The sequence below is a fragment of the Anas acuta genome, chromosome 1 (genome assembly GCF_963932015.1).
Source record: "Anas acuta chromosome 1, bAnaAcu1.1, whole genome shotgun sequence".
Lineage (NCBI taxonomy): Eukaryota > Metazoa > Chordata > Aves > Anseriformes > Anatidae > Anas > Anas acuta.
This window is the reverse complement of record NC_088979.1, coordinates 162971733-162989281: the sequence shown is the minus strand read 5'-3', so window position 1 is coordinate 162989281 and position 17549 is coordinate 162971733. Positions and strand designations below refer to the sequence as shown.

Sequence of the window (17549 nt, the reverse complement as noted above, 5' to 3'; positions counted from 1 at the left end):
ATGTTCTCACTTAATATATTTGTGGACATGTAAATAAATACATAAACATATAGGAGTAAATATACAATATGTGTTTGTGTGTATTTACCTACTTTTTTATCTAGGTGTATATAGATATGCATATGTATAAGGAGAAGGAAATAGACATCTTTAACAAATAGAAACTTGGATGTTACTTTTATTTCCACCATTTAAACAAGAAAATGTCAGTAACTGATGTGTGAATTTTGTATCCCTGAACTACAGTTCCTCACCTCACTCTTAAACTAGGGAGGATTAACATGGTTTCCCACTGTTGCCTGTACTGTATATTATAGATAGAGTAAATAAGAGGCATCTGTGAATTATAGGGCTATATTCCAACAAAGAACTTTGATGGTACTATAAATCACTGTGTCAAGTTTTTTGAACAATAAGCAGAACTCTGTGATATCACAGACTGCTTGTTCTATAGCCTAAACATATTCTTCTTATTGCTATTGCTGTTATTTTAAATGTTCTGTAGTACGTAGAGTTCTGCAGGGTATGTTTGGTTTATTGGAGAAAACAGATACATGAGAACCCATCCTCACACATTTACACAGATTTTTTAACTTTCTTTTCACTAAATTTTGTATCAATTTATAAATGAACTAAACAGACAAAGCCAACACTGGGAAAAAAAAAAAATCAACCTCTACAGAAAGGTTTCTTAAAGACCTTCTATCAAAGATCATTTGTTTAAGTATGTTCCATCCCTCACTTAGAACAGATCCAGTCTGGATGGCCAGGCCCAAAGGGTTTTTGCAAATGTAGCTAAATCTGATCGGCAGCCAGTCCCAATGGTATTCCCTAGCACATAGTACTGGGGCTCGTTTTGTTTAATCTCTTTACTGCTTATATTGATGAGGGGATCAGGGATCAAATGCACCCTCAGTAAGTTTGTGGATGACATCAAATTGTTTGGGAGTTCTTGTTGATCTGCTTGAGGGCAGGAAGGCTTTGCAAAGGGATCTGGATAGGTTGTATCGACAGGCCATGTCCAGACACGACATTCAACAAGGCTAAATGCTGGTCCTGCACTTGCATCATAACAACCCCGTGCAGTGGTGTAGGCTTAGGGAAGAGCAGCTGGGAAGTTGCCTGTCAGAAAAGGGCCAAGGAGTGCTGGTTGACAGCCTGCAGATTATGAGCCAGTAGTGTGTCAAGGGAGTCAAGAAGTCCCAAGTACTTTTTGAGACTGCACCTCAAGTATTGTTCAGTTTCTGGCCCCTCACTGCAAGAAGGACATCAAAGTGCTCAAGTGTACATAGAGAAGAGCAACAAAGCTGGTGAAAGGACTACAAAACAAGATTTTCTGAGGAGCGATCTAGAGAATTGGGACTGTTTAGCCTGGAGAAGAGGAGTCTGAGGGGGAAACCTCATCATTCTCTATAACTACCTGAAAGGACTTTGGAGCAAGGTGTGTGTTGGTCTTTTTTCTCAGGTGACAAGCGACAGAATGTGAAGCAACAGCCTCAGGTTGCACCAGAGAGGTTTAGATTGGATATCATGAAGCATTTCTTCATGGAAAGAGTGGTTAGGCATTGGAATGGGCTGCTTACGGAGGTGGTGGCATCCCCATCCCTGGAGATATTTAAGAGATGTATGGGCATGGCACTTATGGACATGGTTAAGCAGTGGACTTGTAGAATTAGTTTGATGGTTAGACTTGATGATTTTAAAGGTCTTTTCCAACCTAAATGATTCTGTGGTTCTTGATGATCACTGGAAAAACATCAGTGTTGTGTATAGCTTGCACTAGCTCTCACACAGCTCCTCAGTTTTTTTCTCTGGCTTTGCTGCTCCTTAGCACTGCTTTAATTCTGCTGTGCTGGCCTTCTCCTAACACCTGTCTTTGTAACTGGATCTGCAGTAAGGTTAATATGAAAACTTAGGTATTTTTTAAAGGGAACTACTAGCCTGATATCCTTTCAATATTTCTGCTAAAAGCATTTCTGTTAGGATGGTATTTCCAAAACTTTGTTAGGGCATTGGTTCATATCTAATCTATACAGTGGAGAAAATGCCTTACATCCTTAGGTCTCCATGGCCATCTGCCATGCAATGATTAGTCAGGCCTACACCAATTATTTTAACATGTCTGACAAGGTTCTAGCCTTAGGCATGTTAACTACAGGCACAGCTATGAGTCACATTCAAACTCTTTTTTCCTTACCAACCATTATGCATTAAACATTTTCTCTTTCTTAGGGCTATTTGTGTCCAAATGAATTTATCGCAACTCAGGGACCATTACCAGGAACAGTAGGTGATTTCTGGAGAATGGTGTGGGAGACTAGAGCAAAAACCCTTGTGATGCTTACACAGTGTTTTGAAAAAGGACGGGTAAGTTATCAGTGTACAACATTGCTATAACTGAAAACTCTGTATGTAGTTTTTGTCAAATTTATAATATAATTATTGCTAATTAGTAATCATCTCCCTGCAGATAAGATGCCATCAATACTGGCCAGAAGATAATAAACCAGTGACTGTGTTTGGGGATATAGTAATTACTAAATTGATGGAAGATACTCAAATAGACTGGACCATCAGAGATCTAAAAATTGAAAGGGTAAGTCAGAAATGGAAACTGGTTGAATAAAATCTATCCAACAACTCAAACATCAGATGTTCTCCATCCCACCCAACTACCTCTCAGTGTTCTTTTAATCTTTTAATATGTATGTACTCTACAGGCTGGTTTTTCTGTGCATTTTGTTTTCATTCCTGGTTGTTTTTCGTGGTGGTGGTGGTTTTGTTGTTGTTTTCATTTTTCCTGAAAATTTTCTCCAGTTTCTGTCACAAAGAACTCAGATATATGGCTGACATGCTATGAAGGACCAATCAAGGTTACTGAACATCTCTGATCTGGTGGGAGGTGAAGTTTCTATTTGGACACCTCAGTTGTCTCTTCTAAAAAGGAGTAATCCTAACCATTCTGTTACCAGACAAAGCCCTTTGAATGTATCCCTCTCAGATTAAAGGGCAAGATTCTCTGGTGCAGCGCAGCTGTTTTGCATTGTACTACCAGCTCTATTGGCCTCCACCCCCAGGAAATTCACCCAATATAAATGAGAATCATCAGTACATGTATTACTCCCACTCTGTGCTGGGAATGGAGGTGTAGGGGGTACAGCATAGATGTTCATCTTTGCCATGATCCACCTCTGTAGTTTCCACACTTTCCACACTTTGGAAAGATTAGCACTCAACATTAAGACAGACCAGAAAGTGGTCTTGGAAAGGAATCTGGACATAATGACCCAGGATGAAGTCAGCCTTCTTTTGCATTCCCAACATTGACCTGTGTTATATGTAGTAAAGCCAATTCTGAGGACCTGAACTCAGCTATCCAAATACAAAGATGCACTACCATCCCAAGGTGTGTGCCGTATTGCTGTCTTTAAGATTGCACTTCACCTTCCGTCCAAATGGATGGATTCTTGATGATCTTCCTGTGCAGGTAAAAGGCATGTATACACTAAATCATTCACAATTTTTACCATATTGCATCCAAAATCACTTCTCTTTTGTTTTTTAGTTGATCAGTTTTAGTATTATAGACCTTAAGTAGTTGCACATAATTGTTCACAGTTGCTCAGTGTTTCTTGCAATATGAAAAGAGCTAGTGGTCGGTTCAAAACAAAGACAACAGAAATTAATTCATTGCACGAGAGTTGATTAAGCTGCAGAACTCCTTGCTGCAAGGTATTGTGAATGTTGAAAATGTTCAGGACTTCAAAAAATCTGAAGAAATTAATGGAATAAAAGTCTGTTGAGTGCTATCAAATTTTTAGATACCATCTCTGACTGAGGAGGTTCGTGGCTTACAAACTGTTAGAATGGAAGGGATATACTATGGGACTACAGATACATTGTTGTCATGTGTTATAATTTTCATTAATATTTTTCACCGACTACTGTTGGAAGCATAATATTGAGCTAGACAGACCTTTGGCCTGACCCAGTGCTTTTATTGTTATGTCCTTCGTAGTTATTTTAGATATCAGAACATAATCAGCTGTTTGTGTTGAGTTACTAGTACTGCTGCTCTGATTGAGAGGGCACCAAATACATAGAAAACATATTTGTATTGACCAACATATTTGTTTGCCTTAACTATACTAGAACAGTTGCCTTCCCCTAAATAAATTTGCCAGACCAGTTCACTGAACTTCTAGAAAAGCTATAGAAATGTCAACACATAATCTACTAATTACACTGGTACAGTGACTGAAGTCAAAGGTAGAGTGATTGCTGAAGTCATTAATACTTCATGAAAAGTTAATTTGATGCCATTTCTCCACCCAAAAACAAACTTGCAATTAGACCTGCACTCAACAAATTATCCCTTGATACAAGTACCATCCTATGGTTATGCTATTCTGACTTTCTTTGTTAAATAAAATTGCTGAGAAGTTTACAAGTAGCTTACTGGATAATCTTTCACATTTGTTTTGTAAAAACTGCCTTATTTTATATTTTACAGCATGGAGATTGCATGATGGTGCGCCAGTGTAACTTTACTTCTTGGCCAGAACATGGAGTCCCTGAAACTACTGCACCAATTATCCATTTTGTAAAACTTATCCGTGCAAGTCGAGCAGGTGATAATACACCAATGGTGGTTCACTGCAGGTAAGTGTATTCACCAGGTCATGATGTAGTATCTTATCATTCCAAGTGCATATTAATGCTCAGGGAAGTTGACAAAGAACAATAGTGAGTGCCCAGGTATGGCTTTTGTATGGATAGCTGTGAAGTTTTCTCCAGCAGGGCTCCTTAGTCCTTTATAGGAGGCAAAATACCGAAGTAGGCCTGTTCTTCCATTCTCAGAAACCCCATTGAGGTGACGTCTTTGAAAGAGTTATTTCAAAGTTACCATAAAGTACTGCTAGATGTATCTCAAGTTTTCTCTTTATCTTAAGAAGAGGAATAGCAACAATTGACATGCTTTTAATGACTTCTGTTATAGTTATAGCTTTTCTTAAGAATTAATTCCCTAAAATTGTGTTTAAAATGTGTATGTCATTATCATGAGGAAGAAACTATTTGTGAGCCACAGAGAATGACAAATATGTGTAGGGGTTTGCATATCCTAAATTTCAAGTTTGTATGCCTGTAAACAGCTAAGATCTAAACTTAGACTTTTAAATAAATGGTCTGATGCTTATTTGGTCCAAATGATACGAACTGAGATGTCTAGGCTTGATTCTTTGCCTCATTGTCACTTAGTGTGAGTCTGGAAATACGTGGAAGAAAAAGCTAAACTTTTTGCTACAAATTCCTTCTCTGTCCAGTGAGTTTATCATGCACTGTGTTTCTTTTTATTTGTCCTCAATGTCCTACAGGTGCCATCCACAATGTGAGATAAAACTTCCTTATTTTATTTGACATTGTTATCATTGATAGCTTGACATTTTCCTCTACAAAAGGGGTCATAGAAACTTCTACAGGAGATAACTACAGAGTCTTCGTGTTTTGAGGACATTTATATACTTTTGGGCCCTTCTGCAGTGAATGCTATCCCATTTTCACAACACAGATACATGAAGGGTTCAGCATGGGCCAGAAAAACTGCCCACTGTCCCAGTGATTGTAAACACAAACAAAAGTAGTGCAAACGAGTTCAAATTTTCAGGTTTTCTTCTCACAATCAGCCTCATTTAACCAAAATGTTCTGAGAAAATATTCTGTAATGAGAAAACAAAAACAAACTTAATTTTATCTTGTGTATTATGTTTGCAGTGCTGGTGTTGGAAGAACAGGTGTTTATATTGCACTAGACCATTTAACGCAACATGTAAATGACCACGATTTTGTGGATATCTATGGCCTTGTAGCTGAGTTAAGAAGTGAAAGAATGTGTATGGTACAGAATCTGGTAAGATGAGTATTTGAATTCTGTTCTTCTGCTGTTAAAAAGTAAGTCATCAGATCTACAAAACTAGACTAGAAAGTTAATGGCATTCAGCTACCTAATGTATTTCCTATTAACTCCTACTAATATTTGGATTACAAATTTGGTACGATCAGTGTACATTTTTAAAACTTGAATCAGTTTTTCTTATCTCTGCATTTGCATATTTAGGCAGATGCCATGAAAAGACCTACCAAAATGTAATAGAAGATGCTTTCATAATTCTGATTTCCAAACAAAACAAATATAGATCTGTATACTAGTTTCAAAATCCTGAGACAGGTTGTTCTCCATCCAGATCATTTCTACCTCATGTCTGAAAGCCTACAAAATGCAGATCAGTGCTAAAACTTGACCAAAGTGAACTGAACCTTGTTAAGCTTTATGGCAGATTCAGTAATCAAGCTATTCTGAAAGCTCAGTTACAAACCACTACTTAGTAGTCTACAAATCAGATTTTATGTGATCAGTGCAGAAGGTGTGAGGAGAAGAGCAGTTTCTTTCCAGAACTCAGTTTAGAGATCCCTCAGTGAAACTGTAGGATCAATGAGTAAAATAAGTTAAAAAATCAGTTGCTGTCAGACCTAATTTTTTCCTTCTTATAACTTCAAAATTGTTTTCATTTTGCCAGCAATCATTGTCTGTTATCAACAGGCACAGAATGGCCCATATTTGTACAATTAAACATCTCTGCAGTTACCACACTCCCCCCAAAAAAATGGCTGCATGCAAGCTCTTTACAGGGATTGACCCATAGTCTGTTATAATTCCTGAAACATACCTGGGAATTATTTGGGATAGTGGTGGTTGGTGTGGATTAAAACTACGTGAAAGACTATTCAAACATTTTCAAGGAGTTTGGCTGATCAAATTCCACCATCTGACAATGTACCCAGGCAGTGTTTAATTCACTAGTATAGGTATAATCTCAGTATCAGGGTATTTTGCCTGATGGCCTGTACATTATAAAGGTCTGCCCTTGGACTCCAGCTCATAAACTAATCCCTAGCAATTTTTTTGGTCTCTCTCACTTCCAACCATAAAAATACCTCCAAATAATTAAAAATGTCATACCTGGGAAATATCATATATTCTCATATCCTGCTTCGCTCTCCCCTGGCAAACCTAGAAAGATTTTCATTGCTACATGCCCAAAGCTAACTGTATGAATGTGAGAAATTATGAAGCTTTCAAAGTTCTAAACTCTGAATTCTAAACTCCACTGAAACTTAACAATTAGCAATTATTGAGCAGAGAAATTACACTAATATATTTACCCATGCAAAAATGAAGGAAGCTAACCTTATTTTGGTCATCTTCATCAGTGGAGATATTCAAAACCCATCTGAACAAGAACCTGGGCAACATGATCTAGCTGACTCAGCATGTTACACTAGCTCATCTCAAAAGGTCCCTTCTAGCCTAAATGAATCTGTGCCTCTGTGATCTAGCTCATTTTCTGCATCTACTTCTGTGTGAAGACTTAATCCATTTATTTTTCTGTCTGCTTTCATTCTTTTATTTCATTATTTATTTCATCCTGACATTGCCCTTTTTTATTTTTCTCTTTTCAGTGATTATTACCCAGAGTTACTTTATACCCTTGGAAATGTCAAAGTAACTTTAGTTTTCTGCTCTTCACATTATAGTCTGCTAAAAATGATGCCACAGTCCAAGAAGTATCACTAAAAATAATGTGGTTTGGTTTTGTTTTGTTTTTTTTTATCTTAGCATGGTGCATCCTCCCAGAACATTTTGCATCCTCCTTGAACTTTTGCATTTGAGTGCACCCTGCTGGTTTTCTCTATGCTATAAGGAGGGAAATTTTCTCACCGAAATATTAAATTCATGTACAGTTTGTTCAGTCTTACTAGTAACAAAAAGTAGTCATTCATCTCTTCATAGAACAAAACTTTACAGAAAAATGTGATTCAGCCTGTAATTCTCAGTAATTATAATAATAATTTCATGTATTTTACTAGCTATATGAAATAACATCTTTTGACAAATTTTAATGCTTTATGCTTTGTAATGAATGAAATCAGGTCAGGCATGTATAATGTCACCAAAGTCCTGAGATTACTGAGTTAATCTGCAGTTACTTTGATAATATCTTTATGTTATATAAAATTCAAAAAGGTTTTTTGTTTGTTTGGTTGGTTGGTTTGTTTTGGAAGTATATTTTTTGTCTAATCAAACATCTTCAAATTCACATCTCACAGGCACAATATATATTTTTGCATCAGTGTGTATTGGATCTATTGACAAGCAAGGGAAGTACTCAACCCATATGTTTTGTAAATTATTCAGCACTTCAAAAGATGGACTCTCTGGATGCCATGGAAGGTAAGCAGATACGGATTTTTTTTTTTTCATTGCAGGTGCATCGACTTGCCCAGTGTTAAAAACATAAACAAATACTTTCACAAGCTTTTTTTTTTTGATCCAGAAGTGTAAAATGTTAGCATTTTTCTCCCCTTTAGTCTCCTTCACAGTAACAGTCGTTGCTCAAGCTTTCCACTTTTTTCCCTGTGAGAACTTTTAACTTCAGCCTATACAGTTATCTGCCATTAGTTACTATTTGATGGCAAAGGAGGTTAATGTTATATATCTGTTTTTCTTTTGTAGGTGATGTGGAGCTTGAATGGGAAGAAACTACAATGTAAACATTAAGACTAGGTATTAAAAATAATCAGGTTTTGAAAATCAGTCATATTTTTCTAAGCAAAAGGGCCAAAGCGAACTCCCCTATTTTGATGATTAAAACATACAGCAATGGTTGAAACAGCTTTTCTTCTATCAATGTGCCTTCGTAAATATGTTAAAGTATTTTATTCAGATCACAGAGCAATAATGATATGAAGTACTTTTGCACAGACTGCATCTCTGCTATTATATGAACACCGCATTCAGTATGTATTTAAATATAAAGTGTGTTTGAACATGCTCCTTTTTTCCATTTATCTTTGTAAAGAGGAACAATGAGCCAAATAAGATGTAAAAAGTTCTTATTCCCAGTGAACTTATTTTTGTGTGAATTTGCTGTGTTCAGTGTGTTTTGGTTTTAAGTAAAAACTACAATTTCTGGAACCATTCTTGCTAGATTGGTTTTAATGTTGCTGTCAGTTCTTGCAGATTACCATCACAGTGATCTTTACCTAAATGTATGTTCTTGTGTTTTGAATCTTTTTTTTATGAGTAGAAGCATATCAGCTTGTGATCCTGAACAGCTGAAGAGTCACCTTCTGACATGGGGAGGATTATTCAGCTTTTACACAACACACAGTAGCTCTTCAGGGACACTTGGGGCTATTTAAGCTATCCTATAATCAGAGATGTTGTGTTTTTTTTTAAATATGCAATGGTGATTACATATGTTCAGTGCTGAAGAAAGTATTTGACGTTCCTGCTACTTTTTAAAACATATAAAATAATAATAATAATAAGTTTATAAATTTATTACCTATTATGATGCATATTATGTTGACTTCAGTAATAGAAAGTTTATAATTCATTCACGTTTCTTGTATATGGCACTGTTCAGTATTTTAAAAGGATACTCAAAATTTAATAACAGTATTTTTTATAACGCAGTGTTGTCAAGTAAGAAAAATGTTGCTTCTTTCTCTGGTTTGTTGAATCACTGTAGACATTAGAAAGTACAGGAAGTAATATTGGGGAATTTAATAAAAGGAAACATCTCCCACTGGTTATCTTTATCAGAGCTAGATCTGAAACAGGAATGAGAGAAGCAGGAAGCTCTTATCTGAGAAGCAAAACAAAAACTGGAAGAATAGGAAGACTGCAGAGAGAGTACTAAACTGTGTACCCTGTTTTTACGTGGGAGTATTGAATTTTTGGGTGGGGGGACTGATTGCTCAGTTTTTCTCTGCATAAAGAAATGCATCGTTCTAAATAATACTAAAGTTGTAACCTTAATCTAAAATGAAGAACACAGTAGCAAGGAGACTTTGGAGTTGCCATCTTGTATTCTGTTCAACAGAAGAAATCCGTAGCCTTCTGGAGGCATCAAGCTCAGGAAAGTCAGATGAGCCTCTTTAGAAAGATACTCTCCTAGAAAGATGCAAGTGTGGGTGGTATGTTTATGTGCATCCACTCTGAACAGAACAGTAAATGAAAAAAACTTTCCATCTCTTAACAGTAGCTACCAGGCAGAAAATACTGTACAGTATGTAATCTGATATTTATTCATAAGTAAATGGCAGTAGGTGTTTGATATCTTTTTAGAATCTGGCAAGGGTGGTGCAGATTACAAATCAGTGAGGGTCCTTTGTAAATTAGCAGAAAGTGCCAAATATCTAAATGAAAATTAAAAGGCAGCATTTAAGGATATGGAAATGGTCTGCAGACATATTTTGGGCAATCTGTCTTTCATGAAGACTGACGGTATTGTAAACATCACCTGTCAAGCTAAAAGGAAAACAATGCCTTTTAAAGCTGGATAGAGGGAGAGAGAGGTGATGTCCACAGCTGTTCAAGTCTCTGGCAAAGCATTCGGTACAGCTCTTGTTTCATTTGGTTCTTATGAAACATGTGTTCTTCATTTATTATACATGTACTTTAAAGTATTCTGACAAATCACTTATAGGGGCTTACAGATGTTTTTCATGATTTGTATTTGTACTTGGTAGCAGTACATGCAGCACTGTGATAAATGAATATTATAAAGTCATAATCTTTTATAATCTTGCATCTACAATGGTGGAATATATGTGTGTGTGTCATTGCTCGTTTCTCTGTAGAAAACAACTAAGAAGCCTTAGGCAACTTTTAGATGAACTCCAGAAGTTCCAAATGTGTTTAAATGTTTTTCTGGTTTATAGAATATTTAGCATGAAGATTCCTACATCTCCTTGTAGAGGACCTGTCGGTAGTCGAACTACATTCAGTAGCATACTTGCCTGACATCTCAGTAAGACATTAGAATATTTGTCTCTCTTTTCTGTGGATCAAAGTGAAAAACTGAATAGTAATTTAAATATATTATTGATAATTTTGGTGTAAGCAATCTGATATATGCTACTTTGGCACATTTTGCATTGTATTTAGGATAAAAAGCCAATATTCAACATAAACTGGCCACAACTCATAGAATGTATACCAAGGGGGAGAAAAATCTACAAGCAATTCTCTGCAGTAGCTATTTTTCAGTATAAGTGGAGCAGTAGTTCACTGACCTCTTCATGTGCCCACCAGTGATTTGCAGGGGGAGGAGAGCATCTATATATCATGAGATCCCCCAGACCTCTGTCCAGTCATGAAGAAAAAATTTCCACATGGTCTCTTGTTTTCCAGCCCTCCTTCCCATTTGCAATAGCTCCTGTGCTAGTTCTGCTGACATAACTAGAGATCTGGAGGTGGGCAGGATTTATCCAATTGCTATTTTAAGAATGTATATACATAAAACAGCACACCATTTTCATTCTTAACTTTGCCACTCAATTTTATACAGATTCTAGGAGCTACTAATGTAGCAAGAGTCTATCCAAAGCAGAAACTGAATGAACAAGAAACAGAGAAGGATACCAGAATTTGTTTCACCTCATTACAATTACTTTGAAATTTGGTCACACAGAATTACAGAATGGCTGAGGTTGGAAGGGCCTTCTGGAGATCATCTGGTCCAAGTCCCCTGCTCAAGTAGGATGCACATTGCACATTCCAGGCGGGTTTTAAATATCTCCAAAGAAGGAGAATCTGCCTTCAGCCTGTACTGGTGCTTGGGGTTATTCCTCCCTAGGTGCAGGGCCCTGCACATGCCCTTGTTGAACTTCATGAAGTTCCTCACTTCCCAGCTCTCCAGGCTGTGGAGATCCTTCTAAATGGCAGCACAGCCCTCTGGGGTTTCAGCCACTCCTCACAGTTTTGTGTCATCAGCAAACTTACTCTCTGTGCCAAAGTCCTGGCCACTGATGAAGAAGTTGAACAGGACTGGACCCAGCACTGACCCCTGGGGAACACTGCTAGCTGCAGGCCTCCAACCAGACTGCACCACTGAGCACAGCCCTCTGAGCTCTGCTGTCCAGACAATTCTCAATCCACCCTACCTTACTGTATTATGTTGCTCAGTACAATTCTATAAAAACTGACATCTACATACATAGAAGTCTCTCCAAACGTATTTATAGCCAGCTCTGTTGGATATCTGCAGAAGAGGCTACTGTCAGTGCCCTCAACAACTGACCTGTTCTGCTTACAAAAGCAGTAGAGAGAATAGCAGCACATTACATTTGTATTGAATTTAAAGCATGTTTTTAAACTTTTATAAGAGCAGATAAAATAATTGCACATTCAAAATTTTCCCTTTACTACATAGTGGAAGCTACTCAGCACTTTAATTTCATGACATTATGTGAAAGATCAATAAGGTGTGCCATATGTGTATTGCTACACTACGAAGTGCTCAAATGTGGTTAATAAGAAAAAAACAGCAAAGAGCAATGAATTAATTGTATTTCATATTAAAGTGACATGTGACAGTGAGCTGTCCTGGTTACTTGCAGAAATGTACAAAGCGTCCTAGATTTGGAAACAAAACAAAAATCTCCAAGACTTCAGTTTGACGGAGATGTTAACATTAAACCTTTGTAAACATGAAATGTAGGATAGGTGTGGTGTGTACTTGCTTTTTCCACACCAAAATCACACTGCACAGTTAAGTGTCTTCTTTACCAAAATGAACCTTAGAAGTGCCTTAATGTAAATAATTTGGAATTTTCAAAGCACATTCAGAACCAAACCTGGAAAAACAGTGATGGAATTGAAGATAGAAAGTGACAAAAAGTGCTGATCAATATGTACCATACCTGGTAGTCACAACTTTTTTAACAGAATCTTAAACAAAACAGGTGCAACAAAAGAGGTGCCGAAATAAAGTGAAACAAATATTCCTTCAGTTACCTTAAATAAATAAATAAAAATCTATGAAAAGTATCCATTTAGCTGTCAGTTTTAGGAGATACACATAGGGTAATAATGAATTCAGTGTATGTATATAATTAAGATGCCTGTTCATTCACTGCTGCAAAGACTGCAATGCATTGAGTGCAGTAGCCTGCAGTTGGAAAACATTGACACGTAGTTTTGGGCATATCTTTGTCAATTTTTTGATTGTAAGGAACTAGGTCAAAGAAAATATACTGAAACTGGTACACTGTTCCCCCAATTTTCCACAACTGCTGTGTCACCACTATGCATGATACTGAAAAGACAATTCCTCCCAATATTGTTCTTCATGTGTTCTGTTTTCTATTTTTCATTTTTTCTGTATTTGTTTCTGTTTTGTGTTGTTCGTCTATATCGTATATATATCTATATCTGACATATCAGAAGGTACTGTAAACAAATACAGGTCATCTAAGTCAGATACTACAGGCTCAATCATATGTCATTCTCAGGTGAGGAGTGTAGTGGTCTTCAAACTTTCTCTATTCCCTTCCCTCTAAGTTGGTTTGCAGATGACATCACAGAATATCAGCTGCATTTCTGCACTGGCCCTTCCCCAGAATACATTTTCTTTCCTGTCCTGTGTGTGGCTACAGTTATGAGCTATAAGACAAGTGCAGATCTACTATAGTGCAGACCTCAGAGCTGACCAGCAGTATCAGTTGCATGTCTTTGCAGCATAGGCACTGCATACAGTTGTAAGGATAAACTAAATTACTGGCTTCCTATCCCCAGGTTCCCTCTACTGCTATCACAAATTCTGGTATAAATTTTAGTGCTTTTCACTGTTCAGTCAGTTGAAAACAGCAAGATGGATCCAATGTTTGGTATTTTGCATAGCAATTCTCTTTTCCCAAACAATGCCGAACAAATTACTGATTTTAATTCCTTTTTCTCCCATCTCACTTATCCTGTAGTCCCTTTCTCATATTCTTTCTCATATTCAACTGTGTAAAGAAAACTGCAAATCAATGGCTTTTTAGCAGTGAATAACAATGTCCATGGCACATTTCACAGATCTCACTTCACCAGGGAAAGTCTGTGATGAAGTTGTGCCTCTATATTTGAGTTGAAAGACAACATTTAGAAGGTTTCAGTTATATTTGGATCATCTTACTCTGCTTGTTGATTGGTGTTACCAGGGTGATCTTTTTGTAGGATGACAGCTGCACACAGCTATCCACTATAATAATGAATAAACCATCCTGGTACTCTTCATAGTCAATAATAAGCTGAAGGAAGTTTTACAAGGATATTCCTAAAATATTTTGCAGGAGATGGAGTTGTGGATGATCGGAGAAGAGTATTTGGATAATGGAAATCTAATACACAGCTAAAGCTTTACCGTTCACAGTTACATTCCCCGAAGCCTGCTGAGCAGGAAGTGTCCTGGAACACAGAGCATATTTGCAACAACATAATGCAACCTTTGAGATGAGTTCTGCAACATACCAAACACTCTTGTCAGTCATGCAGGAATGCACTTAAATAAGCTTTATTATAAATGTCCCCAGCTCATTTGAAAAACACAAATACGGGAAATACATATTATGACAGCTGATAACAACCTTTGTGATTCGAGTTAGTACTGGGAACCAAGGGACTCTGCTCAGTCAATGCTTTCACTAATCTGAAATATAAAAACAAATATTTTTTCTCCACAAGTGCAGAACCTGGACTGACAGAGTGTAGACAGAGGAGAGGGTTTTATTCCTCTAATGAAGACATAAGCATAAAAGTAAGCCTGTATATGTATCTCTCTCCCTCAGTCTGATGTCTGCATGTGCTCTCCAATTGGGAATAACTGCAGATAGATGAAATTTATCCACTTCTAATGCAAACCATATATCAGTAATCCCATTCTCAGAATCCACTATAAAACAGTTCAGCGCCTTTTTGTTTATCACTTTTCCATTGGCATTCACAATAGTTCCTCTTAACTATTTTTCTTACAGAATTCTACTACTCTTCTGTAAGTATTGCAAAGACAAAGCACATAGTGTGGATCTGAGCTTGCATATTGGGCACAGAATTCTTAAATGAGCTGCAACAACACAGCACTACTCACTAGGCATGGGCAAGGATTGACCTGAGGAGATCCTGGCTCTCCAGTGTGTAATCTTACTCCCTTTTGAGAACAAGACAGTTGTCTGACAGTCAAGTTCTGTCCAAGCTGGGGTATCCAGAAAACATTCCTGAAGCAGACTGATTTTGGGATGTGTGGAATTTAGTCTGGATATCTCTCTGCTAAACAAGAAAATTCAGAATTAACATTATCAGTGAAATGTACCATTCTGCAATTAGCTAAAGTCTTATACAACAGTGCAATAAGGCAAACAGATGCACGGGACATTTCCAACCTGAACATTATACCTTGAACTCTAAGGACCACTGACTACCTGTGGTTAGTCTTATGTTCTGCTTTGGTGTAATACCTTGGTAAGGCTAGGCCAGAACTTTAATCTTCCTCTGTGTTAGAGTTGAATTAATTTTACCTAGTTTCACCCATATAGTAGTTACAATTTAAGCTAACCTTCTCCTATTGTCAGTGGTGAGACATGGGCATGCATAGAGGGCAGTTCATGCCAGGTCTAGAGCAGATCTGGCACACCTAGACGGAAGTGAATTTACTTTTTGTCTCTCACCTTTGGCTATAGGAGCTTAGCCAACTTGGGTATCTGCCAAATACTATATTCAGTAAATTTAATCAAAGGAGCACTTCTAAACAAAATGTACCCTTTATACCAACTGTACGGTTTTGTTTAGCTTTAGGAAGGTCTTCAGTAGGAAATGGAGCATCTATGCAAATACACCACATAATTCCATATCCAAAACCCTATGCAGAGAAGATTAAGTCACAGGAATTCATCTTCATGACACTGAACAGCAAAACCTCTCGCTTCCTTGGTATTAACAGTGCCTTAGATTTGTAAAGACGTACTGTCTTCCTTGTGGTTCACACTCAAAGTTTTGACACATTTCTTTGCTTTATATATATATATATATATATATATATACTTATATATATATATATATATATACTTATATATATATATATTTCCCTCATTCAGAATGGAAATCTGGAAATACTGACCTTGGAATAGTTACAGATTATTATAGGAAAATACAGAGCTGTCCTGATAAAACAGCTATAAGGAAGATGCTTTCATTAAAAATGTTCTAGAATTCCATATTATTGTAGTTCCTCAAAATATGTCTACTCCTGTGAAGTGGTTGTTGTAGGAACATTACTAAATATACAGTACACAAAGACCGTGACTGCATGGTCAAGGTGGTGGATACATTTATCACTTCTTGATTTTCCCTTCTTTTGCCCTTCCCATTTTTCCTTTTCCTTTCCGGCACCCCTAAACAGATTAGGGGACATATCAGGTTGCTGGTTAATGAAGATTAATTGTGTGAGCTATACTAACTATGTACAAAACTTAATGAGACAAACATTCCTCTCCTGTATACTGACATGCTCTCTGAAACAAAAAGGGATCCCTGACATCACTACTAGTGCTGAATGTCAGAGAAAGGTGGTCTAGCAAGATGGTCATGTGCTACCATGGGATAAAATCATAAAATCTGTTTTCAGAGACTTTGCACAAATCACTTCTGTGTCTCTCAGCTTCTTGGGGAGGGAAATATTAAACCTGTTTTCCCAACTTTTATCCATCCTATCTGTTCATATTTGGAATCTCTGTGGGGAAAGTGATTTCTCCCAAAATTTCTTTGTACACTTGGTATCACAACTACGATGTTGTCCAAGGAATAAATTCTTTCTCCTGTCAGCATTATCCCAGTACAAACAAAAGGCATAGATATTGTCAAGATACTGTAGACACTATCACTGCCACACAGTGCTCATGCTTTACTTTGTGTTCATCATCCTGTCAGTTCTTGCATCTTGATAGTACAGAACTTGTGGTAAGCAGCAGCTCTTGGTGTGGAAAGTGGGCATTAGCTAAAACAGTATTTGCAGAGAGCTTCATTGCTGGAAATGTTCAAATGAGTACCCCTGGAGCACAGCAGGCTACTTGTGACAAAAGGCACCTTGCTTCTTACTCAGCCTCTGGACACAAATCTCTTGTCTCCGTGTTTAGAATAATAGCAAAATGTCAAGAATTAACTTATTTGAGATGCCAACATTTTTCTAACTTGTTGTCACTATTATGATATACTACATCCACATGTAGTTTATCTAATGCACACACATAAACACATACTCAAGCTCTTAAAGGGACATCTGAATTTGTCAAGTATATCTTCCTTCAGGCTAACAGAGGGACGTATGACTTGGATTAATAGTTGTCATGACCATTAAGTCTTGGTCTACAGAAATAATCGATTTTGATTTAACAGATTGCAAGGAGTTAGAATGAAGCTTCATTTTCTTGAATGACCACTGGAACAAGTGCAAAATTATTCTGATAGAGCTGTGAAATACTTTGTGCCATCATATTATATGGTTCTCCAAAACCAGGAAAATGTTGTGAGGTCTTGTAAGGAGGCGTTGTAAAATATAAAATTGCTACAACAGCTGAAAGACAGAGAATGATTCCATTGAGAGAAAACTAATGAGCAAGTGTCAAAATGGACAGTTGGTGTCAGCTCCAGAAGGATTTAAAACCTA

At 37.1% G+C, this 17549-nt stretch overlaps 1 protein-coding gene across 4 annotated transcripts in view; it reads left to right on the top strand.

Annotated features, from left to right (window-relative positions):
* Positions 1-9034, top strand: part of PTPRQ (protein tyrosine phosphatase receptor type Q) — a 135183-nt gene extending 126149 nt beyond the window's left edge. For all 4 annotated transcript variants that reach the window (XM_068669099.1, XM_068669098.1, XM_068669095.1 and 1 more), the window contains 6 exons: positions 2233-2367; positions 2471-2596; positions 4514-4662; positions 5773-5908; positions 8167-8290; positions 8573-9034. In XM_068669099.1, the coding sequence (XP_068525200.1) occupies positions 2233-2367; positions 2471-2596; positions 4514-4662; positions 5773-5908; positions 8167-8290; positions 8573-8610 (708 nt within the window). In that variant the 3' untranslated portion in view covers positions 8611-9034. The remainder of the gene's footprint in view (positions 1-2232; positions 2368-2470; positions 2597-4513; positions 4663-5772; positions 5909-8166; positions 8291-8572) is intronic.
* The last annotated feature ends 8515 nt before the right edge of the window (positions 9035-17549 follow it).